General features: G+C 42.9%; 1 protein-coding gene across 1 annotated transcript in view; it reads left to right on the top strand.

Moving 5' to 3' along the window:
* Mrpl48 (mitochondrial ribosomal protein L48) overlaps positions 1 to 16,514 on the top strand; it is a 64,964-nt gene that overhangs the window by 48,022 nt on the left and 428 nt on the right. The window contains exons 6-8 of the mRNA XM_076559284.1: positions 3,197 to 3,366; positions 13,669 to 13,771; positions 15,056 to 15,145. Of these exons, the coding sequence (XP_076415399.1) occupies positions 3,197 to 3,366; positions 13,669 to 13,771; positions 15,056 to 15,145 (363 nt within the window). The remainder of the gene's footprint in view (positions 1 to 3,196; positions 3,367 to 13,668; positions 13,772 to 15,055; positions 15,146 to 16,514) is intronic.

The following is a 16,514-nucleotide window of genomic DNA, read 5'->3' as shown; positions in this document are numbered from 1 at the left end:
AGCAGAGATGCACAAGCAAACCTGTCATGTACGTATGCACATATGTGTATGTACATGTTGAAGTACAATTTTACCTGTCAATTTCAGATGCATCAATCTGTAAAAGAAGTGATGTTTCCTGCAAGAGTCAATGAAGAAGTTATGGGGGTTGGCACAATAGAGATTTGTTAAATGCCATCAGTATTATTAGTACTGGGTGTGTAACAGACATTTGAGATTATCTAGTTGCTTGGGGTACCTTGTAACACCGAGCTATCCAGAACATAAAATAGTTAACTGGGGATTTTCCAGACTTTCCAGATTTTCCAGAGAGGCCTCTGGTCTCCAGATCGCTAGGAGTCTTGCCCTACCTCACTTATTCTTTCAAATTATAACCATATTGATTTTCAGACTTGACATGAATAGCAGTAGAGATGCCTTTCAGTTTTCAAAGTGCTTTCACGGCCATTGTCACAGTGCTTTACAAACCATGTTCACTGGACACCGGTGTCCTGGAGCCATTCCCTATGCAAGTCTACTAATAGCAGTCTTCCCCATTGCAAACATACCAGATGAATAAACAGAATTCCCTAAATCCCCAATTTTCACCTCTCTGTTTTACTTGTTGAACATAAAGTTTTAGCCAGGCAGTGATGGTACACGCCTTTAATCCCAGCACTCGGGAGGCAGAGGCAGGTGGATCTCTATGAGTACAAGGCCAGCCTGGTCTAGAGAGGTTCCAGGACAGCCAGGGCTGCACAAAGAAAGCCTGTTTTGAAAAGAAAAGAAAAAATGTTTCACAAATAAAATTGGATATGGATTTTTTGAGATGCAGAGGGCTTTTTATAAAAACCATATTTGCTCCTAGTAAAGTCTGCTTGTTATGTACAGTGCAGTATTACATGGAGTTTCAGAGATGAACACAATTCTTTTAGACTGCAATTTTAGCCTCAGAGCAAATTTGAACACCCCATCTTTTGATTCAGTAGCTACTCTGTGAGGTAACCAGGGCAGAGAGGAGACTGACTAATGGAGAGAAAAGGATGTGTCTGTGAACATGGTGCTAGTAAGTTCCCAGAATCCAGTCAGTTTGACTCTGCATTTAATGTGATTGGGCTCCAGAAATAAAAGGAATTGAGTTAATGATCTGCCTGCCATCGTAGACCCACAGTAAGGGCTTAAACAAGAGAGAAGTTACTTTCTCTTTCATATAGAAATCAGTTAAATATTCCATCATTTGTTCTGCCATACTTCTCCTCCCGCTTCTCTCATTGACTGATGGCAGCTCCTTCCTGAACCATCATGTCCACAGTCTAGCCGTCAAGGGTGATGGGAAGTAGCTGACATGCTTCTTCCCATTAAGAATATATTCAAGGTGCCAGGTGGTGGTGGTGTACACCTTAATCCCAGCAATCAGGAGGCAGGGTCTTTGGGAGTTCAAGGCCAACCTGGTCTACATACAGAGTTCCAGGACAGCCAAGGCTACACAGAGAAATGCTGAAAAGAATATATTTAAGGTGCCAGTGCTGGTAGTGCACACCTTTAATCCCAGCATTTGGGAGGCAGGGGCAGGTGGATCGCTTGTGAGTTCGAGGCCAGCTTGGTCTACAGAGTGAGTTCCAGGTCAGCTAGGGCTACATAGTGAGACTGTGTCTCAAAAAAAAGCAACAACAACAACAAAAAAAACAAAAACATACAAAATTCTTTTAAGCAGGTGCTATAACTACTGGGCTTTACAAACATTTTATTTTTACAGTATTAAAGCTGATATATTCCATTTAATTCTTATAATATACTGGTTATTAAAGATGTAGTTTAAGGAATCAGAGACTTAGATTATTAACTTACCAAGTGACTGGTGATTTCCAGAGCTAGTATTTGAACTAAAGATGGTCAGAACCCATCTAACATCAATGCTATTTACATTTTATAGAAACTCATCAAAGGTCCCTGTGGTTACTTACACCTTTACCACAATTTTGCTGTTCCCAGTGAGGAAACTGTGTCTCCAGTGTTTGGCACTGAATTATAAACATGCCCACCCACTGAGCATGCACCCCCCCCCCCCTCAGATCATTACGGACTTTTCAGAGAACTATCACCAACTCCTTCAGGCACTTGGCTATCAGCCTCATTATTTTCTCTCCAGAACTTCTGGAGCTGAATGCTGTGGTTTATCAGGTGTTAGCACTGAGATGTTTGATGACGCAGGTCTTCCCCAGCCCTCCTGCTCTAAAGGATGCCTCCTGCACTGGCAACAGACGCTCTCACAGGCCTAGCTTTCTGCCCAAATGACAGACAGTACTTAACTTGGCCATTTCCTTACTGTTGAAATCCTAAACAAGAGTTTTCTCTCTCTGTCAGGGGATGAGAGACAAAATTATCTCTAAGATCTCTTCCAACTGTAAGAGAACCTTGATTCTAATTTACTCTTCTGTCAGTTCTTTGCCAGTGAAGGTGGGCAAAACCTTGCCTCCAGAATACCTGTTTTTGCTAGGCAGTGATGGTGCATGCCTTTCATCCCAGCACTTGGGAGGCAGAGGCAGGTGGATCTCTGTGAGTTTGAGGCCAGCCTGGTCTACAGAATGAGTTTTTTGCTTATAGCATAACTATCAATTTTCAAATTGAGAAACAGCACTCGAGATGGGAGGTTAGCCTCAAAACAAAGTAATGACAGACGACAGTCACATTCAGTCTTGTTAAAATAGTGCTTGCTCTGTTCTTGTACTGGCCACTGGTAAGGGAAACTGCCTGTTCCTTCCTATGAGAACTTTAACATCTCAAAAGGGTAACCTGGGGGAAAAATAGTAAACAATTTGACTTGAAAGGTTACTCTTAAAAAATATGAACACACTGGGCAGTGGTAGCACACACCTTTAATCCCAACACTGGAGGCAGAGCCAGGTGGATCTCTGTGAGTTTGAGGCTAGCCTGGTCTACAGAACAAGTACCAGAACAGGCTCCAAAACTACACAGAGAAACTGTGTTTTGAAAAACAAAACAAAACAAAATTATGATTAAATTTCTTCCTTTTTTGCATAAAGTTTCACTATATAGCTCTAGATGGCCTGGAACTTCCTATGTAGACCAGGCTAGACTTGAACTTACAGAGATCCACCTGTCCCTGCCTCCTAAGGGCTGCTCACTACCATGCCTGTCAGATTAAATTTCTTATACAGTCCTTGGACTATTTCCTTTCTCTTTGTTTTCTATTCAGCCTAAAAAGAAGAAGGCAAAAGTGGAAGTGAGAGCCATTAATCTGGGGACAGATTATGAATATGGTGTTTTAAATATCCACCTGATCGCTTATGACATGACTCTGGCAGAAAGCTATGCCCAGTATGTCCACCGCCTCTGCAACCGGCTCTCCATCCAAGTTGAGGAAAGGTAGGAAGGATGCCTTTGTTTGGGATGTGTCTGGGTATCGTGCTCCACTTTTCTGTCAAGTTAGGTTTTGGAAAAATAATGTACATGTAATAAAAGTTACTCCTTAGTTACATACCTGCCACAACCAAAGTATAGAACAGCTCATTGACCTCAAAAGTTCCCGTACAGCCAGTCTCCTCTCTCCCACTATCCAGTTAACCACCCAGTTTTTAAATGTATTTACTTATGTATTGTGTACGTGCTGCTCACACAAGCCTCAGCGTGCATATGGCGCAACAGTGCGTGGAGGTCAAAGATCAGTTTTCAGGAGTCAGTTTTTTTGCTCCCTTACATGGGTCCCTGGGATGGAACTCCCGTCATCAGACTTGGTGGCAGGTGCCTTCTCGGAGGTCCTCATCTCACTGCCCCTTGTTCCTCTTGTTTCAGTGTCTTCAGAATATATAAGTGGAATCACACAGTGGATAGCTGTTTATATCTGACCTTTTCACTTGGCATAATGTGTTTACGTTCACACACGCTTTTGCAGGTTGTTTTTAAAAATTGTGGCAAAATATATATAAAACCAGTCATTTTACTACTTCTAAAATTTTTTGTTGCATTCACGTATTTATTGTGACTATGTAGGTCTGGAGATGAATGTGCCAGAGCACAAGAGTGTGACGTCAGAGCACAGCTTGCAGCAGTCAGTTCTCCGTCCGCCATGTGGGCCCCAGGGTCCAGTTCATCAGGCTCGGGGGCAGTCACCTTTCCCTGCTGAGCCGTCTCTCCAGCCCCACGTTAATTTTCTTTAAATGTGTTTGCCAGTGGTGTTATACACATCTGTAATGTGCAGTTGTTACCACCGCCCGTGTTTGTGACTGTTCAGCTTGTGAACTGAAGTTCTGCACTTAGTAAGCAGGAATTCTGCTTTCCCTCCTCTGCTTAGCCCAGAACTGCTGCCCCCCTACCCCTATGCCCATCCCCCACAACCAATCTACTTATTATTGATTTTTGATTACCCTGTAGAAGTAGAACTATACAGTATCTCTCTGTGTGTGTGTGTATTGTGGCTGGTTTATTTTGCTGAGCATAATAATGCCTTCAGAATTCATCCATGTTGTAGAATATGTCAGAATTTCCTTAAGACTGAATACTCAATTATATACCATATTTTGCTTATCTATTCATCCGTCAGTAGATGATTCTGTTCAGTTTTGGTTTTGAGATGGAGTCTCACTATGGTAACCTTAGCTGGTCTGGAACTCACTATGTAGACCAGGTTAGCTTCTCAAACCTGTAGCAATCTTCCTGCCTCTGCCTCTTAAGTACCGAGATTATAGACATGAGCCACCACATCCAACCTGTTTTCTTAAGTGTTTAGAAGGGTAGTGTAGTGTTTTTTAAGTTTGAATTATCAGTTTTTTATTTCATGGTTTATGATTTTGTTATCATGTGTAATAACTTACTGTCTAATCCAAAGTCACAAAGCTATTTGACTAGCCGTCCTCATTTTAAAGTTTTACATTAAGAGGTCCATTTTGTACTGTTTCTGTATATGGTGTGTAATTTGTGCTTGTCCCTTCCTCTTTAAGAGGGAGTTGGTTTCTTTTCCTCTTTTTCTCTCCTTGCCTTTGTGGGTTTTTTTTTTTGTTTGTTTGTTTTTGTTTTTGTTTTTATTTTTTCACAACAGGGATTCTCTGTATAGCCCTGGCTGTCCTGGAACTCACTTTGTAGACCAGGCTGGCCTGGAACTCAACAGAGATCCACCTGCCGAGAGCTGGGATTCCAGGCGTGGGCCACACCCACCCAGTACCTTTCTTTTCTAATATGGCTCTTCAGTTGTTCCAGTACCATTTGGTGAGAAAGACTTTTTTTTTCTCCACTGAATATCTCATCTTTGTTGGAAGCTAGTGTACCATGAGTGTGTGTGTCTGTTCCCTGAAGTGATTCATGTTACATTGGTCTGTATGTCTGTGCTTACACTAATGTCCCACTGTTTTGATTTCTATAGCTTGATTATGCTTTGTTCTTTTTAAATTTATTTTTCTATAATGGTCTTTTGTTTTTTTCATTCAAAAGTTTTATTAATTTGTTGATATCTATGTAAAAGCCTGTTGGGATTTTTTGATTATGTGTGGAGCCTGTAGATCAGTTTGGGGGAAATTGAAGTCATAATAATTTTCTCCATTGATTCAGGCATTTTTTGCTTACTCTCTTTTTCATGTATTCTCTGGACTTTCTGGAAAACTGTAGGAGAAGGGAAGTGATATTTACTAACTGCCTATTCCAGGGCAGGTTCTTTTCATATCTTATCTCAGTGTTTCTGTCGGCATACATGTCCTGTGGTTTGCCTTAAATAACGTTAAGTCACTTGATTAGAAATGGCTTCCCTTTTAAGTTCTTATTCAACTTAATTATGCCAAGGAGACATTCTCAGAGTGGCGCTGGTGTGTCCTGAACATTGCTCTAGCACTTCCTGATCTTGGCAACAAAGAGGGGCCCTCGGGCCTGGAGTCTTTGGCAAGATACATTGCTAGAATTTGTGACATGGATTTTGTTTTCATTGTGTTTATTTTTAACCTGCCTTCTACTTTGTCAGCTGATACGGGTTTTCCTTAACAATCATGGCATAAATTCAGACTTTCTGTGGTATTATTTACTTTCAGTGAACATGTCTGTGAACGTTGACTAATGTATACAGTAGAATCGGTTCCATTATAATCAAGATACAGAACATTCTGTCATATGAGTTCTCTGCTTCTGTAGTAGTCAACTCCTCTCCCACCCAAGTCCATGCTAACTTTTAACCTGGTTCCTTTCCCTGTAGTTTTGACCTTTGCAGGATGTCATATAAATGAAAAAAATATAGCATTTTCCATCTAAAGATGGAGTAATATCGTCATGATTTACCCATTTTTGCTGCATCAGACACCTTGCTCCTTCTTGCTGCTCAGTGGCATTTCATTAGAAGAATGTGCTGCAGTTTGTCCCTTTACTAATTGAAGGGCTATTGCACTTTCGGTTTTTGGCAGTTATGAGTAGAGCCACTATAAATAGGAATGGGTTTGTGTGAGAGCACAAATTTTCATTTCTAAGTAAGAATGTGGTTTACGGTCACACCGTAAGTGTAATATGTTTGGTTTATAGGAGATTCTGCAAGCTTTTCTAAAAAGGCTATACCCTTAATCCCTCACCAACAATGTTTGACTTCCACATTGTTCTGCATCTCACATTCCTTCTTAAATTAACTTTTTAAGTGAGATGATTTTTTAAAGAAATCTGCTTATTTTATGTATATGAGTGATCTATCTGCATGTATACCTTTATGCCAGAAGAGGGCATCAGATCCCACTACAGATGGTTGTGAGCCACCATGTTTCTGGGAATTGAACTCAAGACCTCTGAAAGAGCAGCTAGTGCTCTTAACCACTGAGCCATCTCTCCAGCCCCGAGACGATTTTTTAAAAGAGTTAATAACAGCTTAGGTAATTTGTTGTTCTGATAAGGTTGTAAGTAGATACAAACCATGTGGGTACACAAAGGTGACCATTTCTTTTTTTTTTTTTCTTTTTCCACATCTTTTTTTTTTTTTTTTTTTTGTGATATATATTTTTTATTTTACAATACCATTCAGTTCTACATATCAGCCATGGGTTCCCCTATTCTCCCCCCTCCCACACCCTCCCCTTACCCCCAGCCCACCCTCCATTCCCATCTCCTCCAGGACAAGTCCTCCCCCGAGGACTGTGATCGACTTAGTAGACTCAGTCCAGGGAGGTCCAGTCCCTTCCTCCCAGACTGAGCCAAGTGTCCCTGCATAAGTTCCTGGTTTCAAACAGCCAACTCATGGAATGAGCACAGGACTTGGTCCCACTGCCTAAATGCCTCCCAAACTGATCAAGCCAATCAACTGTCTCACCTATTCAGAGGGCCTGATCCAGCTGGGAGCCCCTCAGACTTTGGTTCATAGTTCATGTGTTTCCATTCATTTGGCTATTTTTTTTTTCAATAATTGAGTAAAACTGAAATTTATTATATGCCACAGTCGTCCTACGGACCTCCATGCTATATATATATATAGCCTCTATGGTTCTATGGGTTGTGGTCTGATTGTTCATTTTATATCTAGAATCCACCAATGAGTGAGTACATACCATAACTGTCTTTCTGGGTTTGGGTTACCTCACTCAGGATGATATTTTCTAGTTCCATCCATTTGCCTGCAAATTTCATGCTTTCATTGTTTTTCTCTGCTGAGTAGTACTCCATTGTGTATATGTACCACATTTTTTTCATCCATTCTTCCGTTGATGGGCATCTAGGTTGTTTCCAGGTTCTGGCTATTACAAATAGTGCTGCTATGAACATAGCTGAGCATGTATCTTTATGGTATGTATCAGCATTCTTTGGGTATATGCCCAAGAGTGGGATGGCTGGGTCTTGAGGTAGTTTGATTCCTAATTTTCTGAGAAACCGCCATACTGATTTCCATAGTGGTTGTACAAGTTTACATTCCCACCAACAGTGGAGGAGTGTTCCCTTTGCTCCACATCCTCTCCAACATTGGTTGTCATTGGTGTTTTTGATCTTAGCCATTCTAACAGGTGTAAGGTGGTATCTCAGAGTCGTTTTGATTTGCATTTCTCTGATGATTAAGGATGTTGAGCATTTCTTTAAATGTCTTTCAGCCATTTGTAGTTCTTGTTTTGTGAATTCTCTGTTTAGCTCTTTAGCCCATTTTTTAATTGGACTGTTCAGTGCTTTGATGTCTAGTTTCTTGAGTTCTTTATATATTGTGGAGATCAATCCTCTGTCAGATGTGGGGTTGGTGAAGATCTTTTCCCAATCTGTTGGCTGTCTTTTTGTCTTATTGACTGTGTCTTTTGCCCTGCAAAAGCTTCTCAGTTTTGAGAGGTCCCATTTATTAATGGTTGTGCTCAGGGTCTGTGCTGTCGGTGTTTTATTTAGGAAATAGTCTCCAGTGCCAATGTGTTCAAGAGTGCTTCCTATCTTCTTTTCTATTAAGTTTAGTGTAACTGGATTTATGTTTAGGTCTTTGATCCACTTGGACTTGAGTTTTGTGCATGGTGACAGATATGGATCTATTTGTAATCTTTTACATATTGACATCCAGTTATGCCAGCACCATTTGTTGAAGATACTTTCTTTGTTCCATTGTATAGTTTTGGCTCCTTTGTCAAAAACCAGGTGTTCATATGTGCATGGATTAATGTCAGGGTCTTCAATTCGATTCCATTGGTCCGTATGTCGGTTTTTATACCAGTACCAAGCTGTTTTTATTACTATAGCTCTATAGTAGAGTTTGAGGTCCGGGATGGTGATGCCTCCAAGGGTTGCTTTATCGTATAGGATTCTTTTAGCTATCCTGGGTCTTTCGTTTTTCCATATAAAGTTGAGTATTTTTCTTTCCAAGTCTGTGAAGAATTGTGTTGGGATTTTGATGGGGATTGCATTGAATCTGTAGATTGCTTTTGGTAAGATTGCCATTTTTACTATGTTAATCCTACCTATCCATGAGCATGGGAGATCCTTCCATTTTCTGATATCTTCTTCAATTTCTTTCTTTAGAGATTTAAAGTTCTTATCAAAAAGGTCTTTCACTTGTTTAGTTAGTGTTATCCCAAAGTATTTTATATTATTTGTGGCTATTGTAAAGGGTGATGTTTCTCTGACTTCTTTCTCAGCCCTTTTATCATCCACATCTTTTTATTCCAAACACAATGCAATAGATAGCTTCTCTGTACACATTCTCCTATGAAGAAATCAGACTTCTGGTAGGGACAAATTGAGCGAATACAATCAATTCAAATCCCACCTTTTAAAAAGCTCTTTAGCCACAAATACCAAAGTACCCCCATCCCTTTTTCAGACTCAAACAAGAAACATTATTTTTGATAAACTCTAGTATTTATTAAATTATAAAGTTTTTTTTTAATCAAAAAGAAAAATACAGACTAAGAGAAACCTCAAATGGTCCTCATCTGACTCTTGCACTACCTTATTTTTCTGCATGGATTGGTATAAAATCATTACTAAAACTTGGCACCTGTGAGATATTTGATGCCATTTCCTTTTTGATAGTAATATATTCCCATTTTACAGACCAGGAAACCAAGGATCTGAAAGACTAAAGTCACAGAACCAGGAAGTTCTCAGGACTCTAAATCAGTTTTGTCTGATTTCCATATTTTCAATTATGTTAGGTCTAAGTTCTTAAGCCAGATTTGGACTCTTACACCTTCACAATGTAGCATGCAGCTGTTAAAAGTGCCTTGGAGACGTGATGAGAAGCTGTGACTTTAGCTCTCGACGGCAGGGGCATTGCTGTCATTCTTTTAAGCCTGAGCACTCACCGAGGGATCTAGGTTTTCCTTAGCCCTCTGAGGACTGGATGTTCTTTAGCACTCAGCACACACACACACATCTGCCGTGTGGCCTGGTGCGCATGCACTCATTAGTTCCCCTTCCCGACTGTGTGCTCCTTGGCGATGGGGACTGTGGTCTTTGTTTCCTTAGCAGCTAACAAAGCCTGTCACATGGGAAACATTCAGTCATTGAAGACTGACAGGTTCTTGAATGTGACTATACAATCCAGTTGTGTAGGACACAATTCCTAAAAATTAGGGAAAGGGCTTTTAATTAATAAAACACTGTTGCTGGACCCCTTTTCCCATATGTGGTAGGCTCTGTCCTAGACATTCTGACTAGTGAACATAATGGTTAGTCTTTGCAATAGTTCTGACTCCAGCTAGGTGAAAAGGTCCTAAAGTACTTTCAGGATGCACACACAGCTTACCTATATGTGTACATGCACACACACTAAGAGAAATATTCATAGCATGGAATAGGGTACATGAAAAAGTGTGCAATGTCAACATAATGCTTTGCTTCAGCCTGGGAAGATGGCTCAGCAGGTAATGCTCACTGTGCAAGCCTGAGAACCCCAGCACACCATGTGTGGCAGCACACACCTGTAATCTCAGCACGGGGAGGTGGAGATTGATGAACTGATGAGAGACCCTGTCTCAAAAAATATGTTGGAGAGTGATAGAAGAAGGCACCTGACATCAGCCTCGGGCTTCCACAACCGCCCATAGCAACTGTACCCACACACAATGCCTATGCGTGCGTGTGCATACACACACACACACACACACACACACACACACACACACACACAAATAATAATGAAATTGAAGCTTGTCCATCATCCTAGATTTGAACCCATTTTTCCCTGTCTGGTTCTCAGTTCTTCTAACAGGCACTTCATGTAGTGTTTGGTATAATTTTTCTATAGTGGAAATGTGATTGTGTCCTTCCCTGCTTACAACACTTCTCATTCCTTCTCACCTCACTGCTTCCCACTCTCTTAGGATTAGCTAATGTCTTCTGTGGCTTGCTAGGTGCTCATGGTCTGGCACCCTTCCCCTATTTTAACCCATCCTGCCCTTCCCTCCTCTCTGCTTCAAGGTTGGATTTCTACTTCAAGACCTTTGCTTAGACTCCGCAGAGCTTGACTGTTCTTGTGCCTTCCCTCACCCACTTTCCTTTCTCTTTTCATCCCTCCCTCCCTCTTTGTCTTTTCTTCCTTTATTTTGAGATAGGGTTTCATGTAGCCCAGGTTGGTCTTGATTATGTAGTCGAAGCTTCTGCCTCCCTCTCCAGGTGCTGGGTTAATGGTGTGTGCCGCTGTGTTTAGTCAATTCTGTGCTGGGGATTGACTGGGGCTTCGCGCTTGCTAAGCAAGCTCTCTACCAGCTGAGCTACAGCCTCAGCCAGCCCCAGGTTTTTCTTGGGTGTCATCTTGATTATTACTTCTTTAAGAAAGCTTATTAAATCCTTGTGCTATATATTCAGGAGAAATAAAGGGTATATATGTTCCCTTTCGTAACACACATTCCTTATTCTTGTATTTATTTCACAATGACTTTCAGATTATGTTCTGTATTATGTTAAGTTCTATAAGGCAGTGCTGCTTCTGTCTTCATTAGTGGTCCAGTCCTAAGAGCTAGCCCAGTCTGCAGTATGTTCCAGGTAGATGCTGCTTGATCTGGGTTGTGTGCCAGCCCTCATGGACAAGCTTCTTCCTAGAACAGCAGGATGAGCGGCATCCTGGCATGGGCTTCTTTCTTGGCTCTTTGCTGCAATAGCTCAGCATAAAGAGCTGTTTGTTTTACCGATTCGTTGCTCTGCATTGGGTGAGGTTTTCTAAATGTTGTATCACTAGGCATTCACATCTCCCAGCTTTTCAGAGATGGATTTGTTTTCTGGTGATTCTCATTTCATTTTTGTCTCTGGGGTGGGGATGGAGGTGTGGGGATAATAGCTGTGACCTTGAGCTGGAATTGGGCTAGAAGAGCAGCCTGCCAGCTTGTGTTCGCCTGCGGTCTGAATTGTGCAGCTGCTGCTCCTCCTGATTTGCCTGCTTCCTTTGCTTAAGCAGCTGCCTGGGGGACAGAAATATTCATCAAGGAGCGGCTTCCAGGCCTAGAGCAGACCAGCCTGTGTTTCATGGAGTGTGAAAGTACCACTCAGCATCACTGGCTGTGAGGCCACTCTTTCTTTACCTTAAAGAAAAAGATCCATTTTCAAAAGAGTCGGAGTCTAGCTTTGTGTGTTTCTGACTGTTTGTTTGGGCAGCACTGGGGACTGAATGTGGGGTCTAACGCATACCCCGAAGGCTCTCTTCCCCGGCGTTCCCTGGTATTTGCTGTGCGGGGGAGGGAGTCCAAAGAGAGCACTAGCCACTGGGTTGACTCTTCAGGTTTTCACTTCTCCCTTTCTGTATCTGCTCGTTGACCAGCTCTTTATTCAGCATGGAGAACTGGAAAGTAAAGAGAATATAGATAAGTGAAGAAAAATTACCTGGACTCTAACTACTTAAAGACATGGTCTACTTTGAAATGACCAGATTTCTCAGATTTATCTTTATTGATTCTTAGTTTTCTCATTTATCCATTCAGATGGGAACTCACTATGTAGCCAAACTGGCCTTGAACATCTAATCACCCTGCCTCCACCTCCCAAGTGCTGGTATTACAAGTGTGTGTGTGGGGAGGGGGGCAGCTGTCTTCCTCAGTTGGTCTCCACTTTATTTTTTGAGGCAGGGTCTCTCATTGAACCTCACGCTCAGTGATGCAACTAGATTGGCTGGTAAGCAAGCCCCAGGGACCCCTCTGTCCCCACCTTTCAAACTCTGGGCATCCAGGCACTCACTGCTATGCCTGGAGTTTGAACTGGTGCTGGGATCCGAACCCAGGCCCTCATGCTTGCAGAGCAGGCACTTTACTGACTGAGCCAACTCCCCAGCTTCTCCTGGTCTCTTTGTAAGCAATAAGCGCCTGAATCTTTTTGGTTTTTCGAGTCAGGGTTTCTCTGTGCAGCCCTGGCTGTCCTGGAACTCACTCTGTAGACCAGGCTGGCCTTGAACTCAGAGATCCACTCTCTGCCTCCCGAGTGCTGGGATTAAAGGGGTGTGGTATCGCTGCCTGTCGTTATTAGTATTTCCTTTCTCTTTGGTTTGATGAGCTTTTCGGTGAAATAAATGCAACATTAATACCTTATTTCCACGTAGCCATTAGTTCAGTCTCACCCCCATATCGGATCCTCAGAATGTGCTCACGGAGGCTCAAATTGTAATCTCATTTACTCATGGAGCTCAGAGGGGAGAGTGGCCTACCCAAGCTCATATTGTTGATAAATGGCAGACTCCAAGCACACTGCTCTTTTCCCTGTAGCGCTCGGCCTGCTGACGCTAACAGAGTAGCATAGACTTGGCAGTAGTGATTCCCAACCTAGGTGACTGAATCATTCTGTCCCACTGGAGGAGCCTCATGGCATTCAGTGGGTAGAGGCGGGAATACATAGGCCAGCACCCACAATGAGAATTGCTGGTCTGGAAAGTTACTAGTGCCGACGTTGAAAGAGCTATTCCAGAACTGTTGGATATAACACCTTATTTCTCTGGAGCAAGCAGTGATCAGGGCTCACCTCCAAAGTATACCTAGGTGCTGAGCTGGATTCCCTTAGAGCAGACTCTTGTTCGGAAGCAGCAAATACGTATTATCACCAGGGTTATAGTCAGGGTCTTGTGTCAGTCAGTGTCAAGGGCACAGAAAGGTACTGAACACAGTGTGTTCCCTCAGGGTTCAGAGATGTCTGGAAAAGGTGAAGGTGTCTGCTTACCTTGACACTGGCTGTAGGAGATGTGACATGGAGCAGTGGTTGTACTCACGGATGACCCTGGTAGACAGGGTGCTGCTGGCCTGAGTGGACACTCAACAGCTAACTCTTCTTCTGCAGTTACGCGATGCCCACCAAAACCATGGAGGTGATGCGGCTACCAGCCCAAGGCAACAAAATGGTCCTAGACTCAGTCCTTACCACCCATGAGCGAGTGGTTCAGGTAGGCACTCTGGGGGATCCCCAAGTGCTTTTGCTTCTCTGGTTCCCACCCTCCCTCTTTCTTTCCATTTGTCCCACATTTTTTCCTCATGTCCTTCCTGCCCTTAAACGATGGTGTACTCCAGAGCTGGGTTCTTGACTCCTCTACCTTTCCTGTTAGGAAATTGTATTTGTTCCCCAAGCTTCATTGTATACCAATACCCCTAGGTGTACACACACACACAAACACACAAACACACACACACACACACACACACACACACACACACACACACACACACACCTGCCTGATCTGTTGGCTGAGTTCAAATATAATAGACCTAGTTGTCCAGTGGACTTTTGTGAATGTTCCACAGTGTATTCGCTGACCTCATTGTATGGGAAATTAATTGTTCAGGACAACTTCTCAAAATCCTTTGAGCCTAATCTTTAATCCTTCTTTGTCTTCTGATACTTGTTCAAGATGGCACTTCTTTTTGTGGCCAAGTAATATTCCATTGTATGGAATTTTATTTACATTTCCATTGTATTCCCCTTTTAATCCACCAAAGAACCTTATCAGCAAGGCAGTAAGATTGTTGAGGGAGCAATACCCAAATCTAAACATGCTCATTTTAAAATGACTTTGAAATGTTCAAGTCTTTAAATGGTAATTTGCTTGTGATGTGCGCTCGGTGGCTGTCACTTGCTGCCGAGGCCCACAGGCTGACGTCTGTAGCACCAGTGCATTGTGGGTTCCTCCTGGCTCCTTGACGGCTGCTGTCCCTTTCACTCCAGCCACAGGCGCTTACCTGGATTTTCTAATGCCGCTCTACAGTCCACAGTTTACTGAGTGCTGCGCCCTCAGCCCTGAAAACTAACCATGCTACTGTCTGAGTCTCCTGAATTAATCCATTTCCTCCAAAACTTCACCCAGACTTTATCCACTCTTGAAGCTTTCTTTGACTTTCCCTTGACTGAGTTAAGTTGTTATGTCCCTTGTGGTCCTCATAGTACTCTTTGTGCCTTTCCACCACACATCTGACTCACCTCTGGATTCTTGAGTCAGGCCTGACACCAGCACCTGGCCAGTGTGGTAAACCCGAATTGCATCAGAAAATCAGTATTGGTCTGGTTGTGACATTCCCTGCCTACAGGAACATTGGCAAGCAAACATCTCAACAAACAGCAAGAAGTCCTGCAGGGACTGGGCTGAGTGTCAGTCTCCCCCTGGAGCTGCAGGGAGCCCTGCTTGCCTGTCACCTGGCCTTCAGCACCCTCCTTAGGCATCTTTCTTCCTTTGCAGATCAGCGGTCTGAGTGCTACGTTTGCAGAGATTTTCTTGGAAATACTGCAAAGCAATCTTCCAGAAGGAGTCAGGTTGTCAGTGAGGGAGGTAGGTACCAGTGTGGAAAGAGGCTCCTGGTGGCCTACGTGTGCTCACAGCGAGGGTCAAGAAGTCAGCGCTGCTTGGCTTTTGAAACAACAGAGGACTGTGTGTCTCCGCTGCTGTCAAGAGAGCTGTGCAGCCGGGGGGCCCTGTGACCATCACTCTAAAGCCTCCGAGGTGTCAGGGATGATGCTGTGTGTACCACAGGAACTGGCCTGCATCACAGCATCCTGACGCTAGGGGCTGAGCCCATTACCTCCAGATTCTCTCCTTTCAGGTAGCTGAAAAGCAGAAACATGTTTTAAGATTTTAAACAGTATAATGCAGTGGTTCTCAACCTTCCTAACACTGTGACTCTTTAATACAGTTCCTCATATTTTGGTGACCCCCAACCATATAATTATTTTTGTTGCTACTTCATAACTATAATTTTGCTACCGTTATGAATCATAATGTAAATATCTGTGTTTTCTGATAGTCTTAGGCAACCCCTGTGAAAGGGTCATTTGACCCCCAAAGGGGTCACGATCCACAGGTTGAGAACCACTGCATCAGAGCATTTAGACATTTTCTAGACTGCCAAGGCACGGTTATAGCTCCATTGAATGTATCTGGTAAAGAATGAGAAGCATGCAGAAATTAGCAACATTAGCCCAAATACTGGGTGTTAAATCTAGTTGCCATGACAATCCTTCTCATGACACAGTTCCCATTAGGTCATGTTAGCCTGGTGTCATTGCTTCATCCAGCTCGCCTTGTTCTGTGCATACCTGTCTGGTGGTTATTTCAGTTTCACAGAGATCTGTGTATGGGGCGAGAATGTGCTGGTTGTGCTAAAAATACTACAGTCCTTGTGCATGTAATCCCAGCACTCAGCAGGCAGAAGCAGGAAGATTGAGGTTTGAGGCTAGCCTGGTCTATGTAGCAGATTCAGGGTCAGCGTGGTCTCCATACCAAGACCCTGTCTCAAAAAAGCAAACAAGGCTGGTGAGATGGCCCAGCAGATAAAGGTACTTGCTGCCAAACCTGACAGCCTGAGGTCAGTTCCCAGGACCTCATGGTGGAGGGAGAGAACTGACTCTCAAATGTTGCCCTCTGACTTCCATGTGGGTACACGTGCACACACACTCTACACACACACACACACACACACACACACACACACACACACACACACTAATAAAAAAAAAAAACAAAGTTTCTAGACCATATGGCTCAGTGGTAGTGTTACCTTGTATGTGAAAGGCCCTGGTTCCCAACATGATGTAAAACCAAATAAAAACCAAAAATAACTAGACAACTTCTGTTGTGATACTTAGAGCACCCTGTTTACATATCTGTCTTGTTTCAGCACACTAAGAGGAAGTGTGATTCA

The sequence above is a fragment of the Peromyscus maniculatus genome, chromosome 1 (genome assembly GCF_049852395.1).
Source record: "Peromyscus maniculatus bairdii isolate BWxNUB_F1_BW_parent chromosome 1, HU_Pman_BW_mat_3.1, whole genome shotgun sequence".
Lineage (NCBI taxonomy): Eukaryota > Metazoa > Chordata > Mammalia > Rodentia > Cricetidae > Peromyscus > Peromyscus maniculatus.
This window is presented reverse-complemented; position numbering and strand designations above follow the sequence as displayed.